This window comes from Nilaparvata lugens, chromosome 8 (assembly GCF_014356525.2).
Source record: "Nilaparvata lugens isolate BPH chromosome 8, ASM1435652v1, whole genome shotgun sequence".
In the NCBI taxonomy this organism is placed as follows: Eukaryota; Metazoa; Arthropoda; class Insecta; order Hemiptera; family Delphacidae; genus Nilaparvata; species Nilaparvata lugens.
The window spans coordinates 7,711,848-7,727,577 of record NC_052511.1 but is presented as its reverse complement, the minus strand read 5'-3'; the positions used below and the strand labels follow the sequence as shown (position 1 = coordinate 7,727,577).

Here is a 15,730-nt window from a genome sequence, read left to right as displayed (position 1 = left end):
TTTACTTTCCTTGCCCTATTACCATAGGTAAGGAAAGTATTTCTTTCCGAAAAAATTAAGGTACCCCAATTTCTAAATTTCTATACGTTTCAAGGTCCCCTGAGTCCAAAAAAGTGGTTTTTGGGTATTGCTCTGTTTGTGTAACTTGAAATTTGGAACTCAAGGTCCTTACAATATAAGGATCCGACACGAACAATTTCGATCAAATGCGATTCAAGATGGCGGCTAAAATGGCGAAAATGTTGTCAAAAAAAGGGGTTTCCGCGATTTTCTCGAAAACGGCTCCAACTATTTTGATTAAAAAGTTATACCTAGAATAGTCATCGATAAGCTCTATCAACTGCCACAAGTCTCATATCTGTAAAAATTTCAGGAGCTCCGCTCCATCTATGCAAAGTTTGATTTTAGATTCTCAATTATCAGGCTTCCGATACAATTTAAACAAAAATTCCGAGTGGAAAAGATTGAGCATAAAAATCCCTACAATTAATGTTTTGTAACATTTTCACCTAAAATTAAAAATGAGCTCGTAATTCGAAAAAATGTGATTATTCAATTGCAAACTGTTGGCAACTGTCGATTCTATTAAATGATCCACTATGAAGAGATAGCAGACCTCGTATGTCTCCAGCGTTATTGTCCTGTCACCAGCTGGCTCAGATCTTTGAATAGTAGACTTGAGATGGGCGTGAACACTAGCGTCAGGTGATCAATTCTCATAACGGCAAGGTAGTTGTGTGAGTGCGCCACACTAGATTTTTTCTCCGTCAGTCTGTTGCTGTCGCTTTTCGTAATGCTGTGAGAATTGACTTGTTTCAAGTGATAATTCATCTAGAATCTTGGACCCGGTTGCTCAAAAGCCTGTTAAACTCCAATCATTATAAAATGCCACGAGAACCAATCAGAGTAGACTTTTTTTGAAAAGAAGTCTCAGATTGGTTCTCCTAAAATTTAATCCCGATTGAAATTGAACAGGGTTTCGTGCAACCGAGCCTAAGGTTCCCATTTTTTTTATTGTATGAAAACTTGGTATCCCTGTAATTGATCATCTATTGTAGATTGAGGATTATATTTTACGGTCAATATAATTATAATTTTCTCACTTTTTGTTGCTTTTTTGGAATGTTTCTTACTTCTGAGAAGGGGTTTTATGTGTACTTGATCATCTGTTGCAGATTGAGAAATATATTTCACGGTAAATTATATTTTTCTCACTTATTTGGATTGTTTCTCACTCCTGAGGTTTGATAAGCTTATCGCCAGGCCCCGAAACACCTCGAACTAAATTATCCAATTCCCAGTAACATAATGTATTTACATGTAGTAAAAAAAAGTAAATTCGTATGGCTATGTTGGTGGGGAGTCCCTTGCGGGAAGGTCCCACCGCCTGAATATATAATTTGAGCCGTCAATGGGCCTTACGACTGTCTTACTTCAGCCGGGGACCGACGGTTTTAACGTGCCCATCCGATAACACGGGAGTGATCTGGTTAAAAAACTTTTGGTTGTGAGTGGGTTCGAACCCGGGATCTCTATGCTGCTACGCAAGCTCTCTATCCACTAGACCACGGATCACTCCTACATGTAGTAAATATGATTTTTTTTCAATAGTCTTGGAAACAATAATAATTTATTCAATTGAAACTTTCTTGTTGAGAAATTTTCGAGCTCCAATCATTCTAATGTATTTAATGTTCTCTTCTAGATTCCATTGAAGCTCTGAGCGTTAAATGCACGGAAGTTGCTCACGAAAAGGACATTAACGGCATCTGCATAGCTCCTAATGATAAGATCATGGCTACAGCATCTCTTGATAAAACTGCTAAGGTTGGTAAATAATAACATTTCTTGGTAGATTCTGATCTTTCCATTTGTTTTGGTATTTCATAATTGATTTACTATGCGATATAGGTAATTTTGGAAAAGGAAAACATCATCGAGTAGAAGAGAAAGGCCTTGTAAATCATATGGCATCAAAATCTCATTTTTGAAAAAATGGACAAGAGTCACTTGGGAAATGGACGACTCATTTATTCAATTTCCACATAAATTTATTTTATTTATTTTATTTATTCCACATCTATTTATTTATTTTTGCTGAGGATGATGCCTACATGAGCTCCAGGCTTGTGCTTGGATGATGAAACTGATGATGATGGGAGCTGATTGCAAGTTCGTATGCAATTTGCTTCTGTTGAATTAAGTTTCAAAGAATACTGTTATTTATGAGCTATGTTGTCTAATGTTAAGGAATAGCAAATTGTTTTTCCAATTTAAATGATCTCTATCTCTTAAGAGAGTTATCAGCTGTGACTTATGAAGCTAAGATAAGCTGATGAAATTCATCAAAATGTGTTAAGCTGCGTTTACACGGAAGTTGCTCACGAAAAGGACATTAACGGCATCTGCATAGCTCCTAATGATAGGATCATGGCAACAGCATCTCTTGATAAAACTGCCAAGGTTGGTAAATAATTAGCATTTATAGGTAGATTCTGTTCTTTTAATTTGTTTTGAGTGGCTATTTTTATATTTCTTTTGCTGAGGATGATGCCTACATGAGCTCTAGGCTTGTGCGAGAGTAAGTTTGTATGAAATACGCTTCTGTTTAATTAGGTTTCAATTACAATTAGCATTCTGGCATTTAATAACAATGTTGTCCAACATTAAGGAATAGCAGATTGTTTTTCTCCATCTGAAATTAAATGATTTCGACGACTGACGTTCACAAATCAAGCCGTATAGTGTATATGTTTCAATCACTTGTAAATCTATTCTGTATGAATAGAGTACTTTTATATCTGACTATTCACCTAATGAGTTACTAGTAGTTCTGTGAACAGTAGACCTCACGCAGTATTCTCATCCTGATTGAAACTATAGACCTTATGGAAATACAGCAATAGACTGGCTTCTCCACACATCTGTGTAATCACTTGTCAGCTGATTTATGATGAATAATTCTATAGTCTAATTTTTACTCTAATATTGGCGTATGAAGGAGGCTCCTTTTTCCTTTTATATTATCCTTGAGATGCAAAATTTCCAAAAACCTTGTATATACGTCGACGCGCAATTAAAAAAGGAACATACCTGTCAAATTTCATGAAAATCTATTACCGCGTTTCGCCGTAAATGCGCTACATATAAAAATATAAACATTCAAACATTTAAACATTAAGAGAAATGCCAAACCGTCGACTTGAATCTTAGACCTCACTTCGCTCGGTCAATTAATTGTTTTGCTATTAATTGTATGTTTTCCAGTGATTAATTGTGTCTGTTTTCCAGCTTTGGAGTACAAGTGACCTATCACTGATGGGCGTGTTGAAAGGCCACAAGAGAGGCGTCTGGTCCGCCAAGTTTTCTCCTGTTGATCAAGTCCTAGCTACCACCTCGGCCGATAGTACTCTGAGGTTATGGTCCCTATCTGACCTCTCCTGTTTGAAAGTAAGATTATTGTGTTATCTATCAATTCATATAATGTACCTAATATATTAATCAATTATACATATGATGATGTAATAGATAATGAATAATGAATTTGAGAATAATGGAAAAACGCAACTCGACACTAACTTACGAAATGAGCTGGCTCATCCTCTACCTATTTTTATTCTCATTTTTGAAAATCTTTTTCTTGTCTTCTTCTTTTCTTTAATTTCATTTCCACCACAAAAACAATATAAAATTCACAAAGACTTTTCGGAATTTAACTGACCACTAGTTTATAATATTAAGGCGGTCTCTTGTAGCTGACTCCTCAGCTTGTACTGAAAAGTTTCAAACTTACCGTAAGTTTCACAGTTTCACCACAGAATTAAAATGGAATTTGAGTATAGTGGCACATAGATTGAAAGTTTCAAGGAGAAACCTAGTTATATGGGGTTCAAGCTCTTTAAACACCTGCCTGAAACAATCAAGAGTAGAAATGTATAATCTAATATTTTTTGTTTCAGGGGAGCAAGGCATATTGCATTTTAAACCAGTTCTTTACTGATAAGTTTCAATTTTTTTAATCGATTATATTTCTATTTTCATAAAAAACGATCTGGAAACGTTGGGGAGCTAGAAAAGGATAGCGCTATCTGTTGTGTCGAATAATAGGAAACGGTCTGGGAACACGAAAAAGTTGTTAATTGTTTTAGTTCCAATGGTAAATTGTTCAATAAAGGTAGGCGCACACAAATCGTCATCGGACGGACGGCACGCATCGGACGGATCGGATTATTAGATTTGATGCCTTGTTTCCAATTGGAGTGCGCATACCTATACGGAAAGGTATGTGCACTCCAATTGAAAACAATGCATCAAATCTAATAATCCGATCCGTCCGATGCGTGCCGTCCGTCCGATGATGATCTGTGTGCGCCTACCTTAACGTGACTGGTGTAAAATGCTCCCATGGAGCGCCACTCTTTGGTCAAGCTTTTGGCGCGCACTTAGGAAGTTGATTTACACCAAAATGTGTCGTTTACTAGCTGCGCAAATGAACAAAGGCTGCTTTACAAACTTACCGTCTAGAAAAGTGTGCATTTCTTTCACTCTATTTCTCTAAAATTTTCTATAGAGAAAAATTCATTTAACGAATGATTATTAAACCTAATTTTGTTGGTTATGTATTGTATGGCTATGCTATGGTAAACAAACTTAACAAACAAGCTATCAGCGCATGCACAGAGAAGCAAGCAGACTACAATTCAATTGACCAATGAGAGCTCTTCAAATTTGAACTGTCACAATTCACCAGGCTTCGACTGTGGGGCAGGAATTTGCTACTGGTACTGGTTTCTGGTTCAGAATTCTGTCAAAATTCTTCCCAAGGAACATGACACTTTTTTACGCGGGTAAATTTTGAATCGGAAAATCTACCACATTTCATGTTCCCAGAACAAAAGAAAGGCTAAATTCAAATTCAAATTCAATTTTATTAAGCCAAAACACTTTACAACTGGCCATGTCAACAGGTATTGAAAAATACATTGAAATAAATAAATAGAATAAAAGAAGCTTACAAAAATATTGCACGCAACACTGATGCTAATCAAATACTGCCATTATAACGTGGACCTGAACGACTAGTATCTGATCAATCTAGTAATGATCAATGAGATACACGTTAGTTTCTTTCATTCTAATTTCATCTATAGTTTAATATTCTCCCATTTAATGTCGACGTTGGTTGTGCTCGTATGTTAAACTTATATGTTCCTTCCATTTTACTTCTACCTATAGTTCAATCATTCTCCGATTTAATATAGAATTTGAAGTTTATTGTGCTCATATGAGATACTTGTATATATGCTTCTTCCATTCTTCTTTCGCCTATAGTTAAATCATTGTCTGATTGTCATCTATCGACTTTGAGATTAATTAAAGATTCAGTGTCGAGTTTGAAATTGATTGTATAAATTTTTTTGCAGACGTTCGAAGGTCACGGCTCCTCGGTTCTGCGAGTAGAGTTTCTGAGCCGAGGCCTGCAGCTGGTGAGTGTCGGCAGTGACGGACTCATGAAGCTGTGGTGCATTAAGAGCAGTGAATGTATGGCCACATTCGATCAACATGATGGCAAAGTGTGGGCTCTTGCAGGTAAATAATAAATTGTCTTAATCCACTAGAGAATAGCCTTTAAATAACTTCAAAAAAGTAATATCTCCTCACTAAGGCTGAAATTTGGCAACACCGCGACAGCTGCTTCAACGTGGCAACGTAGGAATATATTTTTAGACACGGCGACGGCTAAATGACTTCGAGTTGACACTAGCGCCAGCTAGCACGTGGCGGAAGTTTGGTGAACCAGGACTTCCCATATACCTGTAGTATATAGGAGGTCGTGGGTGGTCCCAGAGTTGCCACCTGTGACAGCTAGCGCTAGAGCGGTGGAAGTTTGGTGAACTACCCCAGGCTGGGTTCAGATTCAAAGACTTCATTTAATGGGAGCCACAATTGAGAATAATTCATTCTAGTCTACAGATGGATATAGTCTAGACTAGATATCCAGAGATTGGTGTAAGGGTAAGCATTCCTGACCGGCAATTAGGAGGTATTGGGTTTGATTCCCGGGCTGACAAATAATTTTTGAATAGTAGCGCACATCGAATTTCCATCTACTATGTTGTTTACCCTGTTGTCAATATTTTCAGTAGCAGAAGTCTTTGGGGTGATTTACAGCATTTAATTTGGATTTTCGTTTTATAATAACTATTAATTCATTCTATTCTCTTAATCTGAGTAATTGGTATCTACGACTATTATAATAATTGTTGTTAGTGTGTGTTTGTGTGTGTTTGTGTGTGTTTGTGTGTGTATTGTGTATTGTTATTTATTTTCTGAATTCGGGAATGGAATACTAAAGCCTGGTTTTCACTAGTAGAGTAAGTGGTCGAGAAACTGGCATACTAACTCTACCGTGCTAACTCTACTTACTTGATCGAGTAAATGTTTTCACTACAATTGAGAATTGTAGGTGGAGTGTGTTGTCTAGTGAATAGAACTAACCTTAAATGTTTATTAACCTTTTAATAAATTGAAACTTAAACACTTTTTTTTTAAATCGACATTTTATTTTCACACATACAAGTTTGATACAGAGAATAACAAAAAGAATACATGCAAACAACAACAACAAACACATTAGAACAAAATAAAAAGAAAGTGGTGCAAAAAAATAAGGATGGAAGATTGGAGGGTTTTTCCAACTATGGATATCCATGTACTAGGAAAACCTTCTATCCTTGAGAAGGTGAAAAATGTATCAGGAAAAGTAAATAGACGATAGATATGAAACGATGGGACGGGGGACTTAAACACTTAGTAACAATTTGATGAATTAACACATTTTAATAAATTAATACTTTTTAATAAATTACCATACCTCTTAAACTTGATAGCCAACGGCACGACACTACTCTACTAGCTCGAGACTGTTTCCATTAGCATAGTAGTGGTAGAGTAGAGTGAAAAGCGGTGGTAAGGGAAGGCAAGTGGTAGATTACTATCCCAAGGTGCTATCCCACTCTACTCTACTAAAAACTAGTAGGCCTACTCTACCATGAAAGTTCTCATTGGGAGAGCTCACAAGATAGTTAGTACTTGCCCAGGGAACTCTACCACTTACTCTACTAATGAAAACCAGGTTTAAGGGCTATAAACCTGTTTATGATCATGTGTTTTATCAAAGACCTTAAAGAGATATAGACCCACAATGCCTATGCCTTCCCAATGATAGCTCTTACTTGAAATTGAAGGCCGCTATTGGTGTATTTTAGCATAAGATATTATATCTATATATTTGTAATACTATAGATTGCAAAGGCATTGGTATGTAATAATCTTATAAGTTGCCCCCTCAATGGCCGATTTCGATTCCAAGTATGACACTAGCGCTGCATGTGAGTCTATGCATCTTTAAGATCTTTGTGTTTTATTATCTTTCAATTTGAATTTGAATTTGATTTGAATCAATAAATAAATGAATTATAGTGGCTAACAGAAATAACTTTATCCCATAATGTTTATACTCTACCAGCAGTACTTTGTTGATATTTTTATGAAATTTGCGTGCATTTTCCAGTTTTGAAGGACGAGCAAGTCCTGGTGATGAAATAACTTTATCCCATAATGTTTATACTCCACCAGCAGAAATTTGTTTATATATTAATGAAATTTGTGCGCATTTTCCAGTGTCAAAGGACGAGCAAGTGCTGGTTACGGGAGGTGACGACTCTAAGCTGCAGTTCTGGGCGGACTCGACAGAGGCGGCTCGTCTGGAGGCAGCCAACGAGAGACAGACACGCGTCGAGCACCAACAAAGGCTCGACAACCTCATTCACAATCACATGCTGTTGCCTGCCCTCGAACTGGCCCTGCGACTGGAGCGGCCGGCCACTGTGCTCAAAATTGTCACCAGTAGGTTAAAAAAAAACATTTCAACACCTCACTATCTTCACCACTTCATTATTATTTTACTATCAAGTTTTTTTTCCTTGTGATTTGACTGCAATCTAACACTCTGGTTAATGAACAGTTCAATTCTGTGTGAAAGTGTTTTGGATGGACACGTTAAGATGTCGGTGCCGGCTGCCTAAAAAAAAACAGTCGTTGGGTCATGTCAGAGGCCCTGAAATTTATCAGTTGCGACCTGAAAACTCTGACACCAGACCTGAGCCAGCCAGGTCACACGATATTATTATGATTATAGTTCAATTCTAGCTTAAATTAATAGATTAAAGATTGACACTAAAGGGGTGTATCACTTCTTCTCAGTCTAATTGAGCACTGTTACCTTCAGTATCACTCACTAACACTATGCTACATTTACACGAGATCTGTATGCTTCTTCCTTTCCAGTCTCCTGACTGTAGTAGAGTTGTCAATGAGGTGTAGAGCTTGGATGTTCTGATGATTATGAAGTCTCTTTATGGTTTCTGGCAGCCTTTTGTAATTTTTTATTCTTAGGTGATAGGTTGAGAATTTTTTTAGAATATGAGTCTAATTTGTAATTTTAGGACCGTTTGCACCGTGAAAGCCTAAACTGATTTAAATCAACTTGTGGCTTGGATTCAGAGTGGAGCACATTATAACAAACAAGACTTGATAGGATTTAATCCAGTTTAAAATGAAATCTTGTTCAAACTGGCATTGTGCAAACTGTTTAAACGGCACTTAACGAATTCCAAATAGTCACTATAGATACTGTAGAACTCTCCATTATTATAATAAAATGAAAACACCCAGATTTTGTCAATTCTTCTTGTATTTGGTAAACATAAAGGACCATGCACCTTGTATTTGGGGAAGGTTTTGTGGCCACATAGGTCACATCATCAAGCTGATGAAACTTTGACAAAATCTGGGTGTTTTTTATTTCAGTTTCTAGTTTTTGTTGAATATTTATTTATTTACATTTAACAATACCGTACACACATCAAATACATGATTAGAAAAGGATCAACAGGCCTAGCCCAAAACTGCTTCCTTTCCTAATATTCTGATAGTAGTAAGCCAATGTCTAAAAGGTGGGTTATGTTGCTTCACTTTGAATCAAATTCCGAGTCCAGAAATATACAAACCAAAATTTAGATTTTAATTAGATTGAAAACCGAAAAGAATAATAATATTTAATTATTATTCAACGAAAATCCTAAATAAATGCTGTAAATCAATCCGAAGACTTCTGCTACTGCAGACATTGACAACAGGGTTAACAGCTAGATGGAAATTCGATGAGAACTGCTATCCAAAAACTATTTGCCAGCCCGGGAATCGAACCCGGTACCTCTCAATTGCCAGTCAGGAATGCTTGCCCTTACACCAAACCAGTTTGGGTTCGATTCCCGGGCTGGCAAATAGTTTTTGGATAGTAGTTCTCATCGAATTTCCATCTAGCTGTTAACCCTGTTGTCAATGTCTGCAGTAGCAGAAGTCTTCGGGGTGATTTACAGCATTTATTTAGGATTTTCGTTAAATAATAATTATATATTAATTTGCATTTGAATAAATGCATTCTCTATTTAATTCCATCTGTAAAATAATAATATTGCACCAAACTGTAATTCAAAACTTTAAAACATTGAATTATTTCGAAATTTAAAAACCAGAAAACAAAACTAAACATAACCTTTGTTGAAGGTTAAGGAAGAACATTTGGGTTTGCAACTGTTCCTTCCATTGCAACTGAATAAATTAATAAACTTGAGTGTCTTTAGAACCCTATCACACGGTCAATTTTTCGATCTGTGACCAACGATCTTTGATGTTGTAATAGGTAATGTTTTTTCAAGTATTTGATAGTTTAATACGGGTCTAAATACCCCACATTACCTGTACATAATTCCATCTGTATCCTACTGTTTTTGTACAAATAAAGATATAATAAGCTGGATGTCAGCCGATGGAAAACGAAAAGCGCATGTTCGTGGTGCATAAGTCTGAACGAACCTTCAGAGAAATATGTATTCCGTCGAGATATCGATCAGATTGTAACACATAATACAGATATTTGTTCATTGTTGAAAAGTATTGAAGATAAAACTATGAGCTGTAACCATTACTCGACTAGACTAACTTTGTTCTAAAATCAGTTTATATTCAATTTGCTTATCTGAATAAAACTTGGTACATTGTTTAATATTTTATCGCAGCATCTAGTCCTATTAATTCATTGTTTATCCATTCACAGAATTGCAACAAGAAAGTGCCGATTCATTGGACGATGTCATCAGAAAACTGGATGTGGATAAGAAAGGATCTCTATTGAAATGTGTGATCTCATGGAACTCCAACAGTAAACAATCATATTCGGCACAGGTAAGTTGAAGCATAGATAAACAATAGCGTAAGTAGATATCACATGGTATAGGGCGTTTATGTCGCAACTTTTACTGTTATCTCAAGCCGATTATTATCGATTACTGTCGGTTTTTACTGTTTTGTTGGGGTGAGGGTGTATAAACGGCACAGTATGAGAGACTACCAGCGTCACACAGCTTCACGGGAAAGAACTACGTGGACTATCGGCTTGAGATAACAGTAAAAGTTGCGACATAAACGCCCTGTACCATGGGATATCTACTTATGCTATTGTTTCTCTATGCTCTTACCCATTACTCATTCTCTTTCCTCTTTAGAGTAAAGTGTAACTATGTGAGAGAGTAAATATCATTAGTCTTTACTTATTCACAAAATAGTAATTAAATTTCACTCTTCACCTCAAAATATTCACTCTTCCCGTATGCAAATTTATGTTTATTTCATTTCAATTTTTATTTAATTTAGAGTATTGAATTAACTATAGTGAGGTCTACGTTATAATGGCAGTGTTTGATTACATTGCTATCCCTGTCTATCATTCAACAAAGCGGATAGCGCTATCTCTTTCTCGCTTTGCTCTGTTGCCAGGTAGTCTTTCAACAATGTAGAATTGATAATTAATCAACAAAATATTTCATCTCAATTATGAAATTATTGAATATAACCGTTAATATAACATCAATAAATCTGTATCAGCTACCGTCTATAGAAGGCATTGTGGGAGGATCGGCAACGTTGTTCTCCTATCTTTCTCCACTGCCTTTATAACGTCTACCTCACTTTAGTCATTAGTGGATTCAAAGTAGGTTGTGAATTCTATGATTACTAGATAACGGAGGGTTCATGATTTTGGTGTATTATTTGCTAATTAAAAAAATATTTGGGCTAACAATAAGCGTTCAACTCTATGTCGTTATTAAAAAAAATTGCCTTAAAATAATACACAGAAACAAAACATTATATATTATTAAAAAAATACTTTAAAGTACAAAAATTCATTATTAATTAAATTTCTTGGCTTTACCAGCAAATCCAATAACTCTTCTGAGTAAATGTCGTAACGTCATAGAGACCACAAGAAATAACATGAGTCTCAACCCCTTGAACGGTGATAGATTGGCTGGTGTAGTAGGGATGTAGGGGTGGAAATGTCTCTCTCACACATCTTTCCCTCACACTCTGCATTCATAAGACAAGTGTAGAGAATGTTCGAAGTGAAGGTATCGGCTGCCGAGAGCAAACTGACCAAACTCCTAAACTCAGCCTAAAAAAATCAGAGCTGAATTCCATGTGTTGGTACTCGAATGCTCATGTTATATCTCGTGGTTTCCAGCACTTCTAAATTTATAGGTTGTCATTAAATATTTGAAGTTTTCTTCAATCAGAATTCACCTACACTGTAATATTACTGTACAGTATACAAATAAACTAATTCATGTTGTGATCTTTCACAAATACTTGGATTATAGTCCGAGTTATGTAGCTTTGCCTATTGGCGGAGGGCCACTACACTACAATACTACCCGTTCAAAAACATGTAACATTCTTGAAAATGTATCATTCCATAAGCAACAGATGCTCTTTTGTATCTTCTCAAAAGCAACGTGTTGTATCAAAAAGATACACAAGGAGCTTCAATGTATCTTTCCATAAGGAACAGATGCTCTTTTGTATCTTCTCAAAAGCAACGTGTTGCATCCACAAGGAGCTTTTTGGAGTTACATCCTTTTAGCACAACACAGCCTATCTATCAGCTGACATTCGTTCAACATGCTCTTTCCATTGTTGGTGATACGTTGCAACTCTCTCATTCATGAAGAATCTCTGTGTGTAGGGAGCTTCCTCCATCTAGGGTCTCTGAAGCCTGATGTTTTTGCAAAGCGGTGAATATTACCCTGCGAACCATGCCTTGCCTATATGCCGTTTCAAAGTCACGGAGGCAAAGCTGCGGGACGTTTACTGTACTATTTATTCAATAGTATCTGATTTTATTTTTACTTTCCTTGCCCTATTACCATAGGTAAGGAAAGTATTGCTTTCCGAAAAAAATTAAGGCACCCAAATTTCTGAATTTCTATACGTTTTAAGGTCCCCTGAGTCCAAAAAAGTGGTTTTTGGGTATTGGTCCGTGTGTGTGTGTGTGTGTGTGTGTGTGGTGTGTGTGTGTGTGTGTGTGTGTGTGTGTGTGTGTGTGTGTGTGTGTATGAGTGTATGTGTGTCTGTGTACACGATATCTCATCTCCCAATTAACGGAATGACTTGAAATTTGGAACTTAAGGTCCTTTCACTATAAGGATCCGACACGAACAATTTCGATCAAATGCGTTTCAAGATGGCGTTAAAATGGCGAAAATGTTGTCAAAACAGGGTTTTACGCGATTTTCTCGAAAATGGCTCCAACGATTTTGATCAAATTTATATCTAAAATAGTCATTGATAAGCTATATCAACTGTCACAAGTCCCATATCTGTAAAAATTTCAGGAGCTCCGCCCCATTTATGCAAAGTTTGATTTTAGATTTCCAATTATCAGGTTTCAGATATAATTTAAACAAAAATTTTCTAGCGGAAACGATTGAGCATGAGCATCTCTTCAATTAATGTCCAGTAACATTTTCACCTACAATTGAAAATAAGCTTGAAATTTGAGAAAATGTAATTATTCAATTGCAAACTGTTGGCAACTGTTGATTCTATTGAATCATTCACTATGAAGAGATAGCAGATCTCGTGCGTATCCAGCGTTATTGACCTGTCACCAGCTGGCTCAGATCTTTGACTTGAGATGCGCGTTTACACTAGCGTCAGGTGATCAATTTTCATAACGGCAAGGAAAGTTGTGTGAGTGCGCCACACCAGATTTTTTGTAATTCTATCTATTTATACGTTGATACATACAATATCACTCTCAACTATGAATGATTGGGAAAGGAACAACATGTTCTGTTCCTTTTGTTCACTTAAACTGATTATTTATTATTTTTCAGGTTGTCCTCTCAGTGTTATTAGACGATATAATAAAAGGAGATCTTCGTGTCCCATCATCAGATATGGAGTCACTGATAATGTTTTCTGACAGGCATTTCAAAAGGCTCACACAAATGCAACAAGATCTCCAGATATTGAAGTACACGGCTAATATTATGCTGCCTCATGCTAAATGAGTTTTATGAATAAATTTAAAATATTTTATACTATAATGTTTTAAGAAAAATAAAAAATCGTTTTAGAAAACTTGTGTTTCATTGGAATAGTTTTTGTCCTTGATTCAACAAAGCTAGTAAAATTGAAGAGACTTGACATATTGTCAAAAAATCCTATTTATTTCAATCTTAGACCAGTTATAGAATAGACACGCTGGGAAGTCTAGCCTCTGAAGCCAATATCTGCTGCCATATCACCAAATCGTGACGTCATCATCGGATAGAAAACTTACAGATTGTGTCTATTTCAGAAGGATGTAAATTATTATTCATTAAAATGGTAAACTCCCGCTGAAATAGACACAATCTGCTATGGAAAACAATGTAAACAAACTCTACAGAAAAGTTTTCTATCTGATGATGACGTCACGATTTGGAGATATGGCAGTAGATGTTGGCTTCATCGACTTTCAGTATGAATATACAATAGGCCGTGTCTATTCTATAACTGGTCTGAGATTTCAATAAAAATAGTAAGATCTCAACTGGATCTTGGAACTTTCAATGTTATCAATGGAGTAGTAATCAGAGCGGTCAAGGGTTCGATTCCCTTTCCGCCTGGCATTCATTGTATCAAAAGCATCCTTGTGCTCAAGCATTAAACAATCAAAAGTAGGAGTACCGTACCTCCCTTGAAAACGATTAATGAATGAAAATTAAGTTTCTGTTTTCATTCCATTTGAAATCTATTATTAAGTAAGTATTATCATACAGAAAAAATAGCGTAAGTAGATATCTCATGGTATAGGGCGTTTATGTCGCAACTTTTACTGTTATCTCAAGCCGATTATTGTCGATATTTACTGTTTTGACCGGGTAAGATAGTATGAACGGCACAATTTGAGAGACTACCAGTATCACACAGCTTCACGGAAAGAACTACGTGGACTATCAGCTTGAGATAACAGTAAAACTTGCGACATAAACGCCCTATACCATGGGATATCTACTTATGGTATTATTGAACAAAAATCCAAATTAAATGCTGTGTATCACCCCGAAGACTTCTGCTACTGATACTAGAAATTCGATGAGAGCTTCTATCCAAAAATTACTTCCCAGCCCGGGAAATAAGTTTTGGATAGTATCTCTCATCGAATTTCTATCTAACCCTGTTAACCCTGTTGTCAATGTTTGCATTAGCAGAAGTCTTCGTGATAATTTACAGCATTTAATTTGGATTTTCGTTTAATAATTATTATTCATTAATTAGCATTTGAATAAATTCACTTTCTCATTAATTTCCATCTATAATATAGTGTTAAAAATGCATTGTAGATCTATTGGTCATCACGAACGTTACAAAAATACCATTAATTGAAACATTTCTACTTTCAACTTGTGTTGTGTGTCCAAAAAATATCAATTTCATCTTTATTTATTCCTATTATTAAGACAAGGAAAATACTTAGAGAACATTTCACGAAAATCTTCTACTTGAATTAAGTGTTTCAATAAAAATTTGAATAAAACTGTGTAGAATTTGACAAAATATGTGTGTTTTTATTCAATTGTTTCAATAAATATAAATTCCATTTATTCCAATGGGGCTACTTAAAAGTTTAATTACATCAAATAAACTAGTATATAAGTACCCTAATTGTCTTTTTCTTCAGGGCTGCTTTTGAATATAAATAAAAATTGATAATGGCATCATTATAGCCGGAACAAGTCATGATTAAATAATTTAAAAAGGGTACTTGGATTTCAATTTATTATTTATAAGTACCCTAATTTCTGTTTTCTCTTATACACGACCAGTTTCGGTCAAACACGCCATTATTAAGTGTCAAAAGTATTTAAAAAATAAGGGTATTATTAAATATAAAGAAAATAAAAATCTCAGTACCCTTTTTTTAAAATATTTTATCACAACATGTTTCGGTCATTTATGCCATTTTCAAGTCATTTTTAAGTTGACTTGAAAATGGCATAAATGACCGAAACATGTTGTGATAAAATATTTTAAGAAAAGGGTACTGAGATTTTTATTTTCTTTATATTTATATTATAAGTAGCCCTATACAGGAGATAAATAAGGGTATTATTATATTAATTCTATGCAATTAAATATAGATTTTTTATATGCTTGTAAAAACTTTTCAATCATTCACACTGTTAAATTCAAACTTATATTTTTTTCTGTTCATTCCTGTCCATGGAAACCAACAAAACATTAGTCATTTATCAGGTTAGTACAAACAATACAATGATCG

General features: G+C 35.5%; 1 protein-coding gene across 1 annotated transcript in view; it reads left to right on the top strand.

Moving 5' to 3' along the window:
• Window positions 1-13,548, top strand: part of LOC111053901 (transducin beta-like protein 3) — a 31,730-nt gene extending 18,182 nt beyond the window's left edge. Inside the window, exons 10-15 of the mRNA XM_039433838.1 lie at window positions 1,706-1,827; window positions 3,292-3,450; window positions 5,424-5,589; window positions 7,684-7,908; window positions 10,181-10,308; window positions 13,299-13,548. Coding sequence (XP_039289772.1) covers window positions 1,706-1,827; window positions 3,292-3,450; window positions 5,424-5,589; window positions 7,684-7,908; window positions 10,181-10,308; window positions 13,299-13,475 — 977 coding nt within the window. The 3' untranslated portion in view covers window positions 13,476-13,548. The remainder of the gene's footprint in view (window positions 1-1,705; window positions 1,828-3,291; window positions 3,451-5,423; window positions 5,590-7,683; window positions 7,909-10,180; window positions 10,309-13,298) is intronic.
• Window positions 13,549-15,730: the final 2,182 nt, after the last annotated feature.